Source organism: Mustelus asterias, chromosome 27 (genome assembly GCF_964213995.1).
Source record: "Mustelus asterias chromosome 27, sMusAst1.hap1.1, whole genome shotgun sequence".
Lineage (NCBI taxonomy): Eukaryota > Metazoa > Chordata > Chondrichthyes > Carcharhiniformes > Triakidae > Mustelus > Mustelus asterias.
The window spans coordinates 13,106,655-13,122,611 of record NC_135827.1 but is presented as its reverse complement, the minus strand read 5'-3'; the positions used below and the strand labels follow the sequence as shown (position 1 = coordinate 13,122,611).

The following is a 15,957-nucleotide window of genomic DNA, read 5'->3' as shown; positions in this document are numbered from 1 at the left end:
CGTTTCTGGATTGATAGTCCACCGATAATACCACTAGGTATTGGTGGCTCTCTTCAGTAGCAGTAAATGCTGCTGACTTCTTGGTAGAATAGCATGTGAAAAATTCACCTCCGTCGTTAGGCACAAACTAATGACCTTATCAGGGGAATCCATTTGGAATCATAGAATCTCTACAGCGCAGAAGGAGGCCATTTAGCCCATTGTGTCCACACTGACAACAATCTCACCCAGGCCCTATCCCCGCTACCCCATATACTTACCCTGTCAATCCCGTGACACTAAGGGGCAATTTACCATGGTCAATGCACCTAATCAGCACGTCTTTCTGACTGGGGGGAAACCAGAGTACCCGGAGGAAACCCACGGGGAGAACATGCAAACTTCACACAGACGAAGCCGGATTTGAACACAGGTCTCTGGCGCTGAGGCAGCAGTGCTAACCACTCTGCCACCGTGCCGCCCGTACTTCCACTAAGGTTGAACACCAGTCATGTCTGGCACTTATTTCTATCTCCCCCTCACACTGGTTTGAAAAATATTCTGTGTTTACCCTGAGCATGTGTTACGTAGCAGATTGCACACCCACCCTTCACATGGAAGTGCCTTTCTCACATCCTAACATAGACGCAGTCTGAAAGAATAAAATGTATTTGAATGAACAACAGTATGCGTTGTTGATTGCATATTGACTGACATTAGGATATGCTGCTTGATATTGCAGAATTAGTACAATACAGGAGGCCAATCGACCCATTGTTGACTCTCCAGATGAGCAACTTACTTAGTGCCAGACCCCCACCTTCATTCTAATCCTGCAGATTCTTCCTTTTTCGATAATAATCTAATTCCTTCTTAAATGCCTCCTCCAATTAAGCTGCCTCCACTACATCCTCAGGCCATGCATTCCAACATGACCACTGGAAAAGATCTGGGTTCAATTACTGTCTTGGGTCACTGTCGGTGTGGAGTTTGCAAGTTCTCCCCATGTTTGCGTGGGTTTCCTCTGAGTGCTCAGGTTTCCTCCCACGGTCCAAAAGACATGCTGGTGAGATGCATTGGCCATGCTAAATTCTCCCTCAGTGTACCTGAACAGGTGCTGGAGTGTGGCGACTGGGGGATTTCCACAGTAACTTCATTGCAGTGCTAATGTAAGCCTATCTGTGACACTAATTATTAAATTTAAAACTTAACTTAAATTCTCAGCCCTTCCAGTCTGGTTCCAGGAGAAGGGAACCCTTAACAGAAGAGGAATAACATGCACCTTCATTCATGTGAAGAGGAATGCTGAAAACGCTTGAAAGATTAAGCCATGGAAGGTGCAGGAAATGAACTACCATGACCATTGTCACTTAGGGTCCAGGTATACCTTCACCAGCTCTTAACATCCTGATGTCTTCTTGGTTCATTTATAATTAAACCAATGCAGAGGCATCTTCATTGCTTCCTTTCTTATGTTACCATTGTAATCTGCCTCCCTCTTCTCTTTCCATAAGCTAGAAGGAGCCTAACTATGGTCCACTAAAATCAAGCTTGTCGACATCTCAGTTATTCATTTATCATCCTAATGGCCAGCTGGGTGAGGTTCACAACAAAAAAGAGCAGGTGGAGAAGGTAGTGCCTAGGGAGATAGCCTGTTGTTCACAGATGCTCAGACAGCTACAGTGTAGGCCTTTGGTTCTCAGGGTTCAACAGACTATTGCTGCCAGCTTTGACTGATTAGTGGATCTGCAAGAGTGATGTGTAAGCCAGTGTTTCTTTGATTCACTCATGGGACCTGGGGAATCCTCCTACTACCCACCTCAAGGGTAAAAGTCCAGCCCACTATAACCCGATGCTCTCTTTCCAGAGGCCTGCTAAATATTTCTGGCATTTTCTGATTTCATTTCAGATTTCCACCGTCTGCAGTATTTTGCTCTTGCCTTGAGTAATTATTAATCAGAGGAACTGAGGGTATAGATTTTACTTAATAGGATATGAATGCATATTTCATAGAATCCCTGCAGTGCAGAAGGAAGCCATTCGGCCCATCAAGTCAGCACTGACTCTCCATCAGAGTATTGTATCCATGCCCTATCTTCTTAACCCCACATATTTACCCCACTAATTCCCCTATCCTATACATCTTGGGACACTAAGGGACAATTTACCATGGCCTAACCTGCATATCTTTGGACTGTGGGAGGAAACCAGAACACCTGGAGGAAACCCACACAGACATGAGGAGAATGTGCAAACTCCACACAGACAGTGTCCTGAGGCCAGAATTGAACCCAGATCTCTAACGTTATGAGGCAGCAGTGTTAACCACTGTGCCACCGTGCCACCCTTTAACAACTGCATATTTCTGCACTTATTAAGGTTAGGGAACTCAGCGAATAGGAGGAGTTTATTTTGGACCCTTTCTTCAACTCTCCTAGATCAATTGGATGCAGTTAACTGCTTTTATATAGCTTCCCTATTGCGCCTTTTAAATGGAACCTTAGTATATCATTCATTACTATGGTGGAGTAACATTTACAGCTCTCAATTCTGGCCACTCTTGTTGCCTTCCTGAGAATCCCCCTGTTTAGTGCCAATTTGTGGTGAATTCGAGACAGATGTATGAATTCGTTAGGAATCAGATTCCAACTGCTTGAACATGTTTCAATAAAGATTTTTCTTTACCCAGAGCTTACAGCTGATCTCGATTTAAGGCTGAGATCCAGCAATGAGATAGTAGTTTATTAAAACACTGCATCACTGGGTGCTCTGAAGTGAATGTAATTCCAGATGTGAATGGGTGAGTTGCATCACAGGTGAAGATTTCAAGATAGTGCCATAATCAGGTGATAGTGAAGATGGATCAGATTATTACACTAATGGTCAGAATATTAGACGTTTGCCTTGGCAAACATAAATTTGAATCTCTTCCTGTTTTCCCTTCATCTCTCTCTGATGTCTCAAGTGGCGAGTCAATCCAATGATGGATTGCGAGTATCAGCAGATTTGATTTATTATTGTCACATGTATTGGGATACAGTGAAAAGAATTGTACAGCCAAAGTATGTTGTTCATAGTGTACATAGGGGAGAAGGAAAGGAGAGGGTATAGAATGTAATGTTACATGGTCATAGCTAGGGTGTAGAGAAAGATTCACTTAACATAAAACCAAAAGAGAAAAAAGCTGGAAAATCTCAGCAGGTCTGGCAGTATCTGTACAGAGAGAAAAGAGCTGACGTTTTGAGTCCAGATGACCCTTTGTCAAAGTGTCAAAACGTCAGCTCTTTTCTCTCCTTACAGATGCTGCCAGACCTGCTGAGATTTTCCAGCTTTTTCTCTTTTGGTTTCAGATTCCAGCATCTGTAGTAATTTGCTTTTATCCATTTAATATAAAGTAAGTCCATTCAAAAGACTGATGGCAGCAGGGACGAAGCTGTTCTTGAGTCGGTTGGTATGTGATCTCAGATTTTTATATCTTTTTCCAAATGGAAGAAAGTGGAAGAGAGTATGTCCGGGATTGTGGGGTCCTTGATTATGCTGGTCGCTTTTCCAAGGCAGCGAGTAGACTGAGTCGATGAATGGGAGGGTGGTTTGAGTGATGGACTATGGTTCGAATCAGAGCTGAACACAATCCAATGCTTGGCCAATATCCATGATGTGGAGATGCCGGCGTTGGACTGGGGTAAATACAGTAAGAAGTTTAACAACACCAGGTTAAAGTCCAACAGGTTTATTTGGTAGCAAAAGCCACACTTTTGTTTTTTTGCTACCAAATAAACCTGTTGGACTTTAACCTGGTGTGGCCAATATCCACCAATGCTTCTTTTGCAGTGAAGTCATTGGAATAGTCATCAAGTGGGGGCCTTGGCTGATTGTCCCCTTTCCTGGCTGAAGTTTTAGTGTCACACCAGCCATTGCCACAGTGGAACTGACAAAGCTATCAGCCTTAGTACTGAACCAGTCCAAGGAGGAAGGATTGAGTGACTAAATGGAAGAGGGTGTTCCTTTCGAGTCTGCTTGTGCATGCCTCTTTGCAGTTCAGCCAAGGCATTTGTGGCATTGATGAATATTATCGAGTGACTTGGGCTGTGTTGGAGAGGAGGTATGGAGTAGGAGGAAGGCTGGATACCTAGAGTGGGAGAAAATAAAGAACAATTTGCCCACCCACATAAACACAATATTATGGTATATGAATGATTTGTATCATGAGATCTGCCTTTGCAGTCTGCTGCTCAACGCCTACCTATCTGCTAAATCCAATTGGATTTTGTAGTAATCTCCGAACCAAATACAATTAATGTTTGTACTTTATCTCTGATTTCTGACATGTTTGCTGGAAGATGAGTGAGAGCTTTTATTCAGTGAGCAGCACAGGTTTCGTGAATTACGCATGTCTAATAACTTGTTCCTTTCCCTCTCCTTGTGTTCACTGAAGGCCGATAAGGAGGAAAGCTGCGTGAAACATGAGGAGGAAGATATTCTCGACATCCCTTTGGACGACGAGGAGGCGAACGCAGCCGCTGCCAAGATCCAGGCCAGTTTCCGTGGCCACATGACCAGGAAGAAGCTGAAGGGGGGAGAGAAGGACGAGTCTGAGCAGAAGGCAGATGGCACGCCGGAGGAGGACGCGTCTGCAGAAGCCCCCGAGGGGACCGGCACAACTGCTGGGAATTCGGGAGCAGCCGGCGCAGCTGAGGGAGAGGATCAAAGCGGAGTCAATGAAGAGGCGAAAGAGGGGGCATCCGTCAATGGGGACCAATCAGAAACAGGTAGGAGCCTATTCAAGACCATCAATCTCTCTGACGTGTCACCCTTCAGCTGCCTAGGCCATAAGATCCATATTTTCCTCTCTAGACATTCTCACCTCTCCAACTGTCCCCTCTCCTCCTTTAGGTCAATTCTTAAAACTTAAGCTTCCAAGCAAATGTGTTCTCCTGTCCAAATCTCCTCGCTCTGTGTCAATTTTTTCTGATAATGCTCCTGTAAAGCACTGTGGGATATTAATGTTGTTGTTTGTGAATGGAATGGTGTCTGCCAGCACGGATACATAAAACCTTAAAATAAGCAAAATACTGTGGATTCTGGAGTTTAATACAAGAACAGAAGATGCTGGAAAAACTCAGCAGACCGGGAAGTGTCTGTAGTGAGAGAAAACAAAGTTAAGGTTAAAACCATTTGACTCTTCATCAGAATAGAAACTTTATTGTGAACACAGAGCTAGAATTGTGTCTTTGTCTCCAGACAGTAATCTGGAAGAGTGCATTCACCCATTATAGAACCTTATCATATTACTGAACAGAGAGAAAATCGGAACTTGCATTTATATTGTACCCTTCATGGCCTCAGAACATCACAAAGCACTTTACAATAAAGGAATTGATATTGAAATGTGGTCACTGTTGTAATGCAGGAGGTGTTGAATGAATGTGGCAACAAGGAAACCCAGTAGATTTGAAGTCCATGGGAATCCAGGTGAACATCTTCACTGGCTGGAGTCATACCCAGCAGAAAGGAAGATGATTGTGGTTCTTGGAAGCCAATCAACTCAGCCCCAGGTCTCTGCGGCAGGTGGGTCTCGGGGTTGTGTCCTGGGCCCAATCACCGGGAGCTGCTTCATCAAAAAACCTTACCCTATCATAAGGTCAAACTGGGGATCTTTGCAGATGATTGCATAATATTCCACTCTATTTATAACTTCTGAGATTATGAAGAACTTTGTACCCATATGCAACACAATCAGGTGTGAAAAGGAAGTGATAATTTTTGATAAATTCAAACTTCCAGTCAGTAACTGAAAGGATAAATAACAAGATTTTGCATTTTAAGACATTTACTGTAAAAAGACTAAAACACTATTGACTATTGTTAAAACACTATTGACTATTGTTATGGTTCAGGTCAAAAACCCCAAAGAGTTTCATGGATCATAAGTTTTCCACCTTGAATTTGGCTATGATAAGCATGGTGTGTTTCACCTCCGGTATGATTCAAATGACCCACTAGGGAGATTTTACCAAACAAAGTTTATTTCAGAACATGGTTAACATGCATGGAAAGAAAATTAACAATAACTTTTATCAATTGCAAACAAAAACAAAACAACCATGACAATGTATAACACTTAACAAATATATCTAAGATGTTTCAATCAAACAAAAACTTTATTTAGACAAAAAAAACCCTTTCACAGGCTTAACACAGCAAAGACTAATGCTCAGGTGATAATAGAACTGTGTCCTTTCGTTGGAGAATTGAAAACTCTGATTTCTCAGCTTGCAAATTCTAGCAGTACTCTGGATATACTCAAGACAGTTTGAAGTCAGAATAGCTTTCCAGAACACCAGTGAGAGACTCTGGTCAAACCACCAACAGCAGATTTTCTACTCCAGCACGGCTTTCAGCTGACCAGCAGAATTTCCCAAACCAGGGAGGGAGAGTGACACTTCTTTCCAGCTTGATGTCCCTTCTAAAACTAAAACCTGCAGCTCAGAACTGAAAATGAAAGAGGTCCTGACATCTGACCTGCAAACATTCTTCCTCCTGACAATGCAGGATCATAAAACTAATTCCCAAAGTAAAAATAAGCAACCTCCACTTACGCCACGTAAGGAGAAATAAAAGGGCTCCTAGTAGACAACCCGGCATCAATGACATTAGCTAAGGCTGTGGACTACAGAGAACATGGTTTAAAAAAATACTCTTAACGTCACATCTCCTCCCTTAAGAAAAAAAATCAATGTTCACAGATGGTTTCATTTCTCAAACCCTTTCAGTTTCACACTACTAGTACTCTACAATAAATATACATACATTTTACAAAATCAATACCTGCAAATATAACAGTAATATAGTCCAGTTCAATCCTTGTCTTCCACCATCGAACACTCCTTTGTTTTTTATCACATACATGACAAACTGCTTCATCTCCCAAAAATTCTCCCTCAGTCCTTAACCCTGCATTGATTCCAAATTCAAACTCACTTCTGTTGTTATGATGATAAAGTAACTCTGGTATTGTCCTTCACAGAACTAGGCAGGATCAGGAGGATAACACATTGTTATCGTGTGTGTAGTCAGGCCATTCAGAAAGACCTCTTTATCTCTGTCCCCTTTCTTGTTCATTGGCCTTCGCTCCTCCTCTGCCAAGCAATTCAACTCCTTTGTTTGCTCTTGATCTGCACCATCACTTTCTGCACACTTTTTGGCAAGGACACACAGCAGCTTGTCTTCCTTGATGTCAGAGCCCATTTCAATCATGAGTCCAAAGATCACTTTAGCAGTTACACTGCTGTGAAAACCAATGTATTTTATTTGAACACCAGCTGTGTACAGTGCTGTTTCACTGGATATGGATGTCTGCACAGACTGTATGGATTCATTATGCCAGCAGTTCATTTTAGATGGTGGTCCCATTTCAGCAGACAGTCTGATCTCACGTTGTTGTCCTTTCCCTTGATCAACATTAGTACGACATTTCCAACTCCTTTTTGAGATCACACATGACTGTTGATTCATCCACACTTTTCTTTGCATTGGTGAAGAGCTGTTTTTGACAGTCCTGCAATTTATGTTCAGGCAATTTGAACAACTCAGGAGTATGTCCCAAAACAGTCCATTTGTCTTGTACCTCTCCCCACACCTGCACACTTTCTTTGTTGACATTATTGTCCAGTAACTGGTTCTCCTTCTCCACCTCCACCAGTTTTGTGTGATTCATTTTGGCTGCTGCATCTCAGACTGAATAAACATCAGTTTTTCCATCTGAACTTGTGCCAACTAGAAAAGGTCATGTTTGCAAGGATGTTGTTTAATTGGAACAGCACTTTCTACAACTATCTCACTCCCAATTATCTTAGTACTTCCAAGTGTATTTGCACAGATTTGTCTATGTGATAATAACTCTTTCAGGCCAGTTTGATTTTCCTCTGGAAGGTAACTCAATAATTTATCCCAATTTTTAATAATGTCCTCGTTATCCAATTAAATTTGAGGAATGTCAAATTCAGAGTCATCTGGATTTGGTTCTTCAATCTGAGTTGTAACCACTAAAACATCCTCCTCTGCTCTTCTCTATCAAAATACCTTTTAAGCATATTCACATGGCACGCTCTGTGAGTTTTCCTTCTATCTGAAGTACTTATCAAATAATTCACCTCACTCAATTTCCTAAGGCCCATTAAACCTTACTTTTAAAGGTTTACCTACTACTGGCAGCAGTACTAAGACTTTATCCCCTATAGCAAAACTACAGATTTTTGATTTCTTATCCGCTTCCTGTTTCATCACATGCTGTGCCACTTTTAAATGTTGTCTAGCCAATTCTGCTGCTCTATTCAACCTTTCCCTAAAGTTTGACATATAGTACAACAATGAAATCTCAGAACGCTCACTCACCAATTTCTCCTTAATCAACTTACCTCATGACCAAAAATCAATTCAAATGGACTGAATTTGGTTGACTCATTAGGTGCATCGCTAATTGCAAAGAGTACAAATGGAATTCCTTTATCCCAATCTTCTGGATAATCTTGACAATAAGCCCTCAAGATTGTCTTTAAAGTTTGATGTCACCGCTCTAACGCTCCCTGTGATTCTGGATGGTACGCACTTGATTTAAATTGTTTTATTCCTAAGCTATCCATAACCTCCTTCTATAACATTGATGTAGAAGTTGATCCTTGATCTGATGTATTTCTGTGTGTAGTCCATATCTAGTAAAAAAGCGAAGTAACTCCTCTACAATCCTTTTAGAAGTAATATCGCGTAATGGAATGGTCTCTGGAAACCGAGAAAACACATCCATTATAGTCAAAAGATATTGATTCCCACTTTTCGTTTTAGGGAGGGGTCCTCTGCAATCAATTAAGACCCTTGTAAAACGTTTCTCAAATGCTGGAATGGGTATTAAGAGTGCCGGTTTTATTACTGCTTGAGGTTTCCCTATGACTTGACATGTGTGACATGACTGACAAAATTTAACTACATCTTTATGCAGTCCAGGCCAATAAAAATATTTTTGTATTTTAGCTTGAGTTTTCCTTACTCCCAACTGATCTCTTACTGTTACCTCATGTGTTACTCACAAGACCTCCTTTCTATAGCCTATCGGCAATACCGTTTGATGAACGTCTGCCCAATCTTTATCTGCCTGAATATGTAAAGGTCTCCCATTTCCTCATTAAGACATCATTTTTAAGGTAATAACATTCTGGTATACACTCAGATCCTTCTTCCGTGTAGGCTTTCTGACACAATTGTTTTACTTCTATATCTTTCTGTTGTAACTCTGCCAACTTTCCCGAGCTAAAAATATCCACTTCATCCTCCACCTTTTTTGTTCTTTTCCAACCATCTGATCAAAAAATGTTTCTGATAATTGAACTTCAACTTTCTTATCTTGACACTTTGATTTCTCCTCTTTCTTAACCTGTGACTTTGTGACCTTGTTACTACACAGTCAGGAAAAATCCCAGGATATGCCTCCTTCAACAACTCAGTTGTTTAATTCTCCACTGGCTTTTCAACCACACTAGGCATCACTCCCACCTGTGATCCAGCTATATCGCTACCCAAGATAAATTGTATTCCTGGACAAGATAATTTCTCTATTACTCCTACTACCACTTCACCACTCTTCACTGGACTCTCCAACCTCACCTTGCATAATGGAACACTACTCTTCTCACCCTGGATTCCACATATTACCGCCTTTTCTGGCAATAATCCTTCCAAACTTCATAACTCCTCATCTCTTACCATCAAAGATTGACTTGCTCCCGTAGCTCTTAAAATGTTAACCTCTTTACCTACTCTCCTGGTACAAATCAGTAAAGTTTACCCATGAGTAAAGTTTATCCACACAAGTAAATTCTTTAAAGAGATCGGGCACCTTCTTTTCAATTAACCCCTGACCAGGCTGTACATTCTTTTGCACCTCTTTCATTTCAATTAGGCTTTCCTTTACCACTTTAACAAACCCCACTGGCTTATCCTGTTTTACCATGTCAGTCTTCCCAGTGCTTTTCTTAAATCACCAACACTGCGACTTTGCATGGCCCAATTTATTAGAGTGAGAACATCTGAGGCTCTTCATTTCTCTTCCACCCTCCCGTACTTCCTTTTTAACCTGACTGTCTTTATCACCTCCCACAAGATCTCCTTTAACTTTACCACCTGAGGATTGCTCTTTTCCCTCGTTACTATCCCTCACAGACTCAAACTGATGTCAGAAACCAAATTACTAATTCATAATCATCTGCCATTTCTCCTGCTAATCTTGCAGTTTTAATCCTCTTGCTCTTCCACATGAGTTCTCACTACATCAGGAAGTGAATTTTTAAACTCCCCCAAAATAATCATTTCTCTAAGAGCTTCATATATCTGGTCTATTTTCAAAGCCCTTATCCACTTATCAAAATTACTCTGTTTGATCGTTTCAAATTCTACGTATGTTTGACCAGGTTCTTTTCTTAGATGTTTAAACCGTTGTCTGTAGGTTTCTGGCACTAGTTCGTATGCACCTAAGAGAGATTTTTTCACTTCATCATACTTATCTCCTCTGATAGTGATATAAACACTTTACTAGCTCTACCTACCAACTTTGAGTCAGTAATACCCACATGGTCTGTGGCCATTTCAGTTGTTTAGTCACTTCCTCAAATGAAATGAAAAAATCTTCTCCATCCTTCTCATCAAATCTTGGCAAAGCTTGGACATATTTAAATAGATCCCCACCAAGCCTTTGACTACGAAGCAAAAACAGAAAATGCTGGAAAATCTCAGCAGGTCTGACAGCATCTGTGGGGAGAGATTAGAGCCAACATTTCGAGTCTAGGTGACCCTTCACCAAAACGGTCATCTCACCAAGGCTGATGTCAGAAACTAAACTTTGATTTATGAACTAATTCATAATCATCTGTTATTTCTGCTGCGAATCTTGCAGTTTTAACCCTCTGCTCTTCCACATGAGTTTTGACAGTAGCTTCCAAACCCACAATCTCAACTACCTAAAAGAATAAGGAACAGGTGCATGGGAATGCCATCACCTGCAAGTTCCTCACGCAACACCTGACTTGAAAATGTATTCTCATTCCTTCATGATCACTGTGTAAAAGAACTGGAACTCCCTTCCTAACAGCACTGTCATATATACTTTCACCAAATGAACTGCAGCGGTTCGAGGAGGCAGCTCACCACTACCTTCTCAAAGGCAATTAAGAATGGGCAGTAAATGCTGACATTGCCAGCAATGCCCATAACCCACAGATAAAGGAAAAAAAATGACAGCCAGTTAATGCACAGGGAGGTCCCATAAAACAGCAATATGATAAAGACAAGATATTTAGATTTATGAGATATTTATGGAGTGATAAACTCTATCCAGGAGACTGGGGTGTCAGGAATTTTTTTGCATCTATTTAAAAAGGCAGCGAGGACCTGAGTTTAACATCCCATCCAAAAGGTGGAACGTTTGACAATACAGTGCACCTACAGTGCTGCACCAGGGTGGGACTTCATAGAATCATAGATTCCCTACAGTTCAGAAGGAGGCCATTTGGCCCATTGAAACTACACCAACAACAATCCCACCCAGTCCCTATCCGTATTTCCCCTGCTAATTCCCCAACACTCAGAAACAATTTAGAATGACCAATCCACCTAACCTGCACATCTTTGGACTCTGGGAGGAAACCAGAGCACCTGGAGGAAACACACACAGTCACAAGGAGAATGTGCAGACTCCACGCAGACAGTCACCCAAAGTCAGAATAGAGCCCAGGGTCCCTGGCGCTGTGAAGCCATGATGTGGAGATGCCGACGTTGGACTGGGGTAAACACAGTAAGAAGTCTCACAACACCAGGTTAAAGTCCAACAGGTTTATTTGGTAGCACAAGCCACTAGCTTTCGGAGCGCTGCGAAGGGGCAGCGCTGTGAAGCAGCAGTGCTAACCACTGTGCCACCATGCCGCCCATTAACAATCTAATCTTCCCACTTGAACCCATGATCACCTGACCTTGCAGAAGTCAATGGAATAACGATTGAGCATTCTCTACAAAGATCAGTTGATCTGTTCTGCCAGAATTGTGTCCAAGCAGTGAATACAAACACAGGGCAGCACAGTGGCAACGGGGGCAGCACGGTGGCACAGTGCTCAGCACTGTTGCCTCACAGTGCCAGGGACTCGGGTTCAATTCCCAGCTTGGGTCACTGTCTGTGTGGAGTTTGTACATTCTCCCTGTGTCTGCGAGGGTTTCCTCCGGGTGCTCCGGTTTCCTCCCACACTCCAAAGGTGTGCAGGTTAGGTTGATTGGATGTGCTAAATTGACCCTAGTTTCAGGGGCATTAGCAGGGTAAATGTGTGGGGTCACGGGAATCGGGTGGGATTGTTGTCGGTGCAGGCTTGATGGACCGACTGGCCTCCTTCTGTACTGTAGGGATTCTATGTATCTACCCATGAGCCACATTCAAAATTGAAATACATTGTGTGATCACTTAATTATTGTGGCAAGTATTCCATGTAGTTAAGAAGCATGATTTGTGCTTAAAAGGTTAATTCATTTCTTTCATCCTCTTCTCAGCAATACGATTCAATTATAAATGTCAATGTCCCCAACCATATGGAGAATTTTTGTAAATCGAGACTATAAACTATTATTGGTTATGTTAATGTACTAGACTCAGTTTGCTTGTATCAAATATTATAACAGATTTTCTTTCTTTGCTATCTTAAAGCAGCTGTCAGCTTTTTTATTTTAATAGGATTTACACTTCATTGAAAACAGAAGGGGGTGGCATTTGGTAAAAGCACATTAGATGTTTATATCAGTAAGTTTGAAGTTCCTCTCATTTCTCAATCTCTTCCGTCCAATATTTGTACAGCTGTCTGTATTGAAGTCTTTGTGAAAACCTTTGGCCAATCTAGTTTTGACTGGGGAGATACACGGCCACAATAGCTGTGGGTTATTTTTATTGTGGCAAGGCATGATATCCAGGAATAGTCAATAACCTTGCGTTGATTTTATATCTGCAGTGCCGCATTTTAGGCAGTTAAGGACTAAACAGATCAGTATCCAGGGGAAATATAAAGATTGAGCAGTAGGATATTTAAAGGAACTGAGCAGTGTGTTACTTAAGTAAGTTTCTGGGCTGGATAATGTGCTGCATTGACGAGTTATTGAAACTGAGGATTGCAATACATCATAGAGCCATGTGAAATGAGCAATATATTATAAAGGGAGTTGTAGGGACTTAGCATAGTGTTGTCAGCTCTGGTTGGACTTCATCCTGGAGGGTTCATCACGCTATTCCTGCTTCCAACTGCCCTACCAGTTAATGACCTGCTTTCTCTATCTCCAATAATTTTATAAAGTATTAGAAGAAACTAACAAAAATGCATTTTTTATTGCCCTTATGTTCTTGCTTTTGGGTAACCCCCAGTAGGGTCCTGAATCTTTGATTCTTGGATACTCCAGAGCAATTCTGGAGTATTGGTAATGATAGAACCATAGAATTCCTACAGTACAGAAAGAGGCCATCTGGCCCATTGAGTTTACACATACTCTCCAAAAGAGCATCTCACTCAGGCCCATCACTCCGCCCTATCCCCCTAACCCCATGCATTTACGGTGGCTAATCCCCCTAACCTTTGTCTTTTAAAAAGCATTTAGACAGTTACATGGGTAAGATGGGTATAGAGGAATATGGACCAAATGTGGGCAATTGCAACTAGTTTAGTGGTTTAAAAAAAAGGGCGGCACGGACAAGTTGGGCTAAAGAGCCTGTTTCCATGCTGTAAACCTCTATGATTTTATGACTCTGCATATCTTTGGACACTAAAGTGCAATTTAGCATGGACAATCCACCTTGCCTGTATATCTTTGGACTGTGGGAAGAAACTGGAGCACTCAAAGGAAACCTACGCAGACAAAAGGAGAGAGTGCAAATTCGACGCAGTCACCCAAGGTCAGAATCGAACCCAGGTCCCTGACATTGTGAGGCAGCAGTGCTTGCCACTGTGCCACCTTAGATCTTAATGTGTTACACAAAACTGACCCATGCATTACATGGGATGGGGATGTGTGGTCTCTATGGGCTGAATGTTTCATTATTTGGGAGCCTTATTAAATCATTAAATAACCCAACACAGAATGAAACCATCAAGCTCCTTGAAAGAGACATCCAATTGTTTCCAATTCTTTGCTTTTCTCAATGTCCTCAAAAGTGGGGTGGCACCATGGATATCCCTGCTGCCTCACAGCGCCAGGGACCCGGGTTCAATTCCCGGCTTGGGTCACTGTCTGTGCAGAGTCTGCGAGTACTCCCCATGTCTGCGTGGGTTCCCTCTGGGTGCTCCGGTTTCCTCCCACAGACTGAAAGACGTCCTGGTTAGGTGCATTGGGCCATGCTAAATTCTCCCTCCGTGTACCCGAACAGGGCACTTTTTGAAAGTTGTGGAATCTGCTTCCGCTTTACCTGTCACAGAAGACAGAGGGTGTAGTGGAAGGGTCTTTTTCCGGCTGGATGCCTGTGACTAGTGGTGTTCCGCAGGGCTCTGTATTGGGACCTCTGCTGTTTGTGATTTATATAAACGATCTGGAAGAAGGTGTAACTGGGGTGATCAGTAAGTTCGCGGACAACACGAAAATGGCTGGACTTGCAGATAGTGAGGAACATTGTCAGAGGCTACAGAAGGATATAGATAGGCTGGAAATTTGGGCAAAGAAATGGCAGATGGAGTTCAATCCTGATAAATGCGAAGTGATGCATTTTGGTGGAACGAACGTAGGGGGGAGCTATACGATAAATGGCAGAACCATAAAGGGTGTAGATACGCAGAGGGACCTGGGTGTGCAAGTCCACAGATCCTTGAAGGTGACGTCACAGGTGGAGAAGGTAGTGAATGAGGCATATGGCATGCTTGCCTTCATAAGACGGGGCATAGAGTATAAAAGTTGGGGTCTGATGTTGCGGTTGTATAGAACGTTGGTTCGGCCGCATTTGGAATACTGCGTCCAGTTCTGGTTGCCACACTACCAGAAGGACGTGGAGGCTTTAGAGAGAGTGCAGAGGAGGTTTACCAGGATGTTGCCTGGTATGGAGGGGCTTAGTTATGAGGAGAGATTGGGTAAACTGGGGTTGTTCTCACTGGAAAGACGGAGGATGAGGGGTGACCGAATAGAGGTGTATAAAATTCTGAAAGGCATCGATAGGTTGAACGGTGGGAAGCTTTTTCCCAGGTCGGTGGTGACGTTCACGAGGGGTCATAGGTTCAAGGTGAGGGGGGGGGGAGGTTTAACACGGATATCAGAAGGACGTATTTTACGCAGAGGGTGATGGGGGCCTGGAATGCGCTGCCGGGCAAGGTGGTGAGGCGGACACACTGGGAACGTTTAAGACTTATCTAGATAGCCACATGAATGGAGTGGGAATGGAGGGATACAAAAGAATGGTCTAGTTTGGACCAGGGAGCGGAAAATCCCACCCCAGAAGTGTTAATGATGCATCTATCTGTCTTTAAACAGGAGAAGATAGTGCACAGCAAGTGTGAGAGGGAGGGGCAAGCCCCAAAGCTAGCCCACATAATTTGAATAACCAGGCTTGGAGGGCCGACGGGCCTGTTCCTGTGCTGTATTGTTCTTTGTTCTTTGTACCCTTGCAGTTTGTGCATTCCAGATCATACTGTGTACAAAAGGATCTCCACATCTCATCTTGGCTACTTCTGCCAATTACATTAATCTGTGTCTTCCTCTACCCACCCTGGTGCAACTGGAAAGAGTTGTTTCTTATTTAATCTACCAGAACCTTCAAGAATTGGAATACCTTGATCCCCTTAAACTTCTCTGCACTAAGGAAAACAATCTTAGATAATACAGTTTCTCACAGTAACCAGTTTTTCCTTGCTGGTATCAATCATCTAGGAAGTTTCTTCTGTATCCATTGTAAGGTCTTGACATCCTTCCTAAGTTGCAGTTCCCTGC

The 15,957-nt window shown here is 42.5% G+C and overlaps 1 protein-coding gene across 1 annotated transcript in view; it reads left to right on the top strand.

Moving 5' to 3' along the window:
* Window positions 1–15,957, top strand: part of nrgna (neurogranin (protein kinase C substrate, RC3) a) — an 80,028-nt gene that overhangs the window by 9,396 nt on the left and 54,675 nt on the right. Inside the window, exon 2 of the mRNA XM_078199167.1 lies at window positions 4,415–4,748. Within this exon, the coding sequence (XP_078055293.1) occupies window positions 4,415–4,748 (334 nt within the window). The remainder of the gene's footprint in view (window positions 1–4,414; window positions 4,749–15,957) is intronic.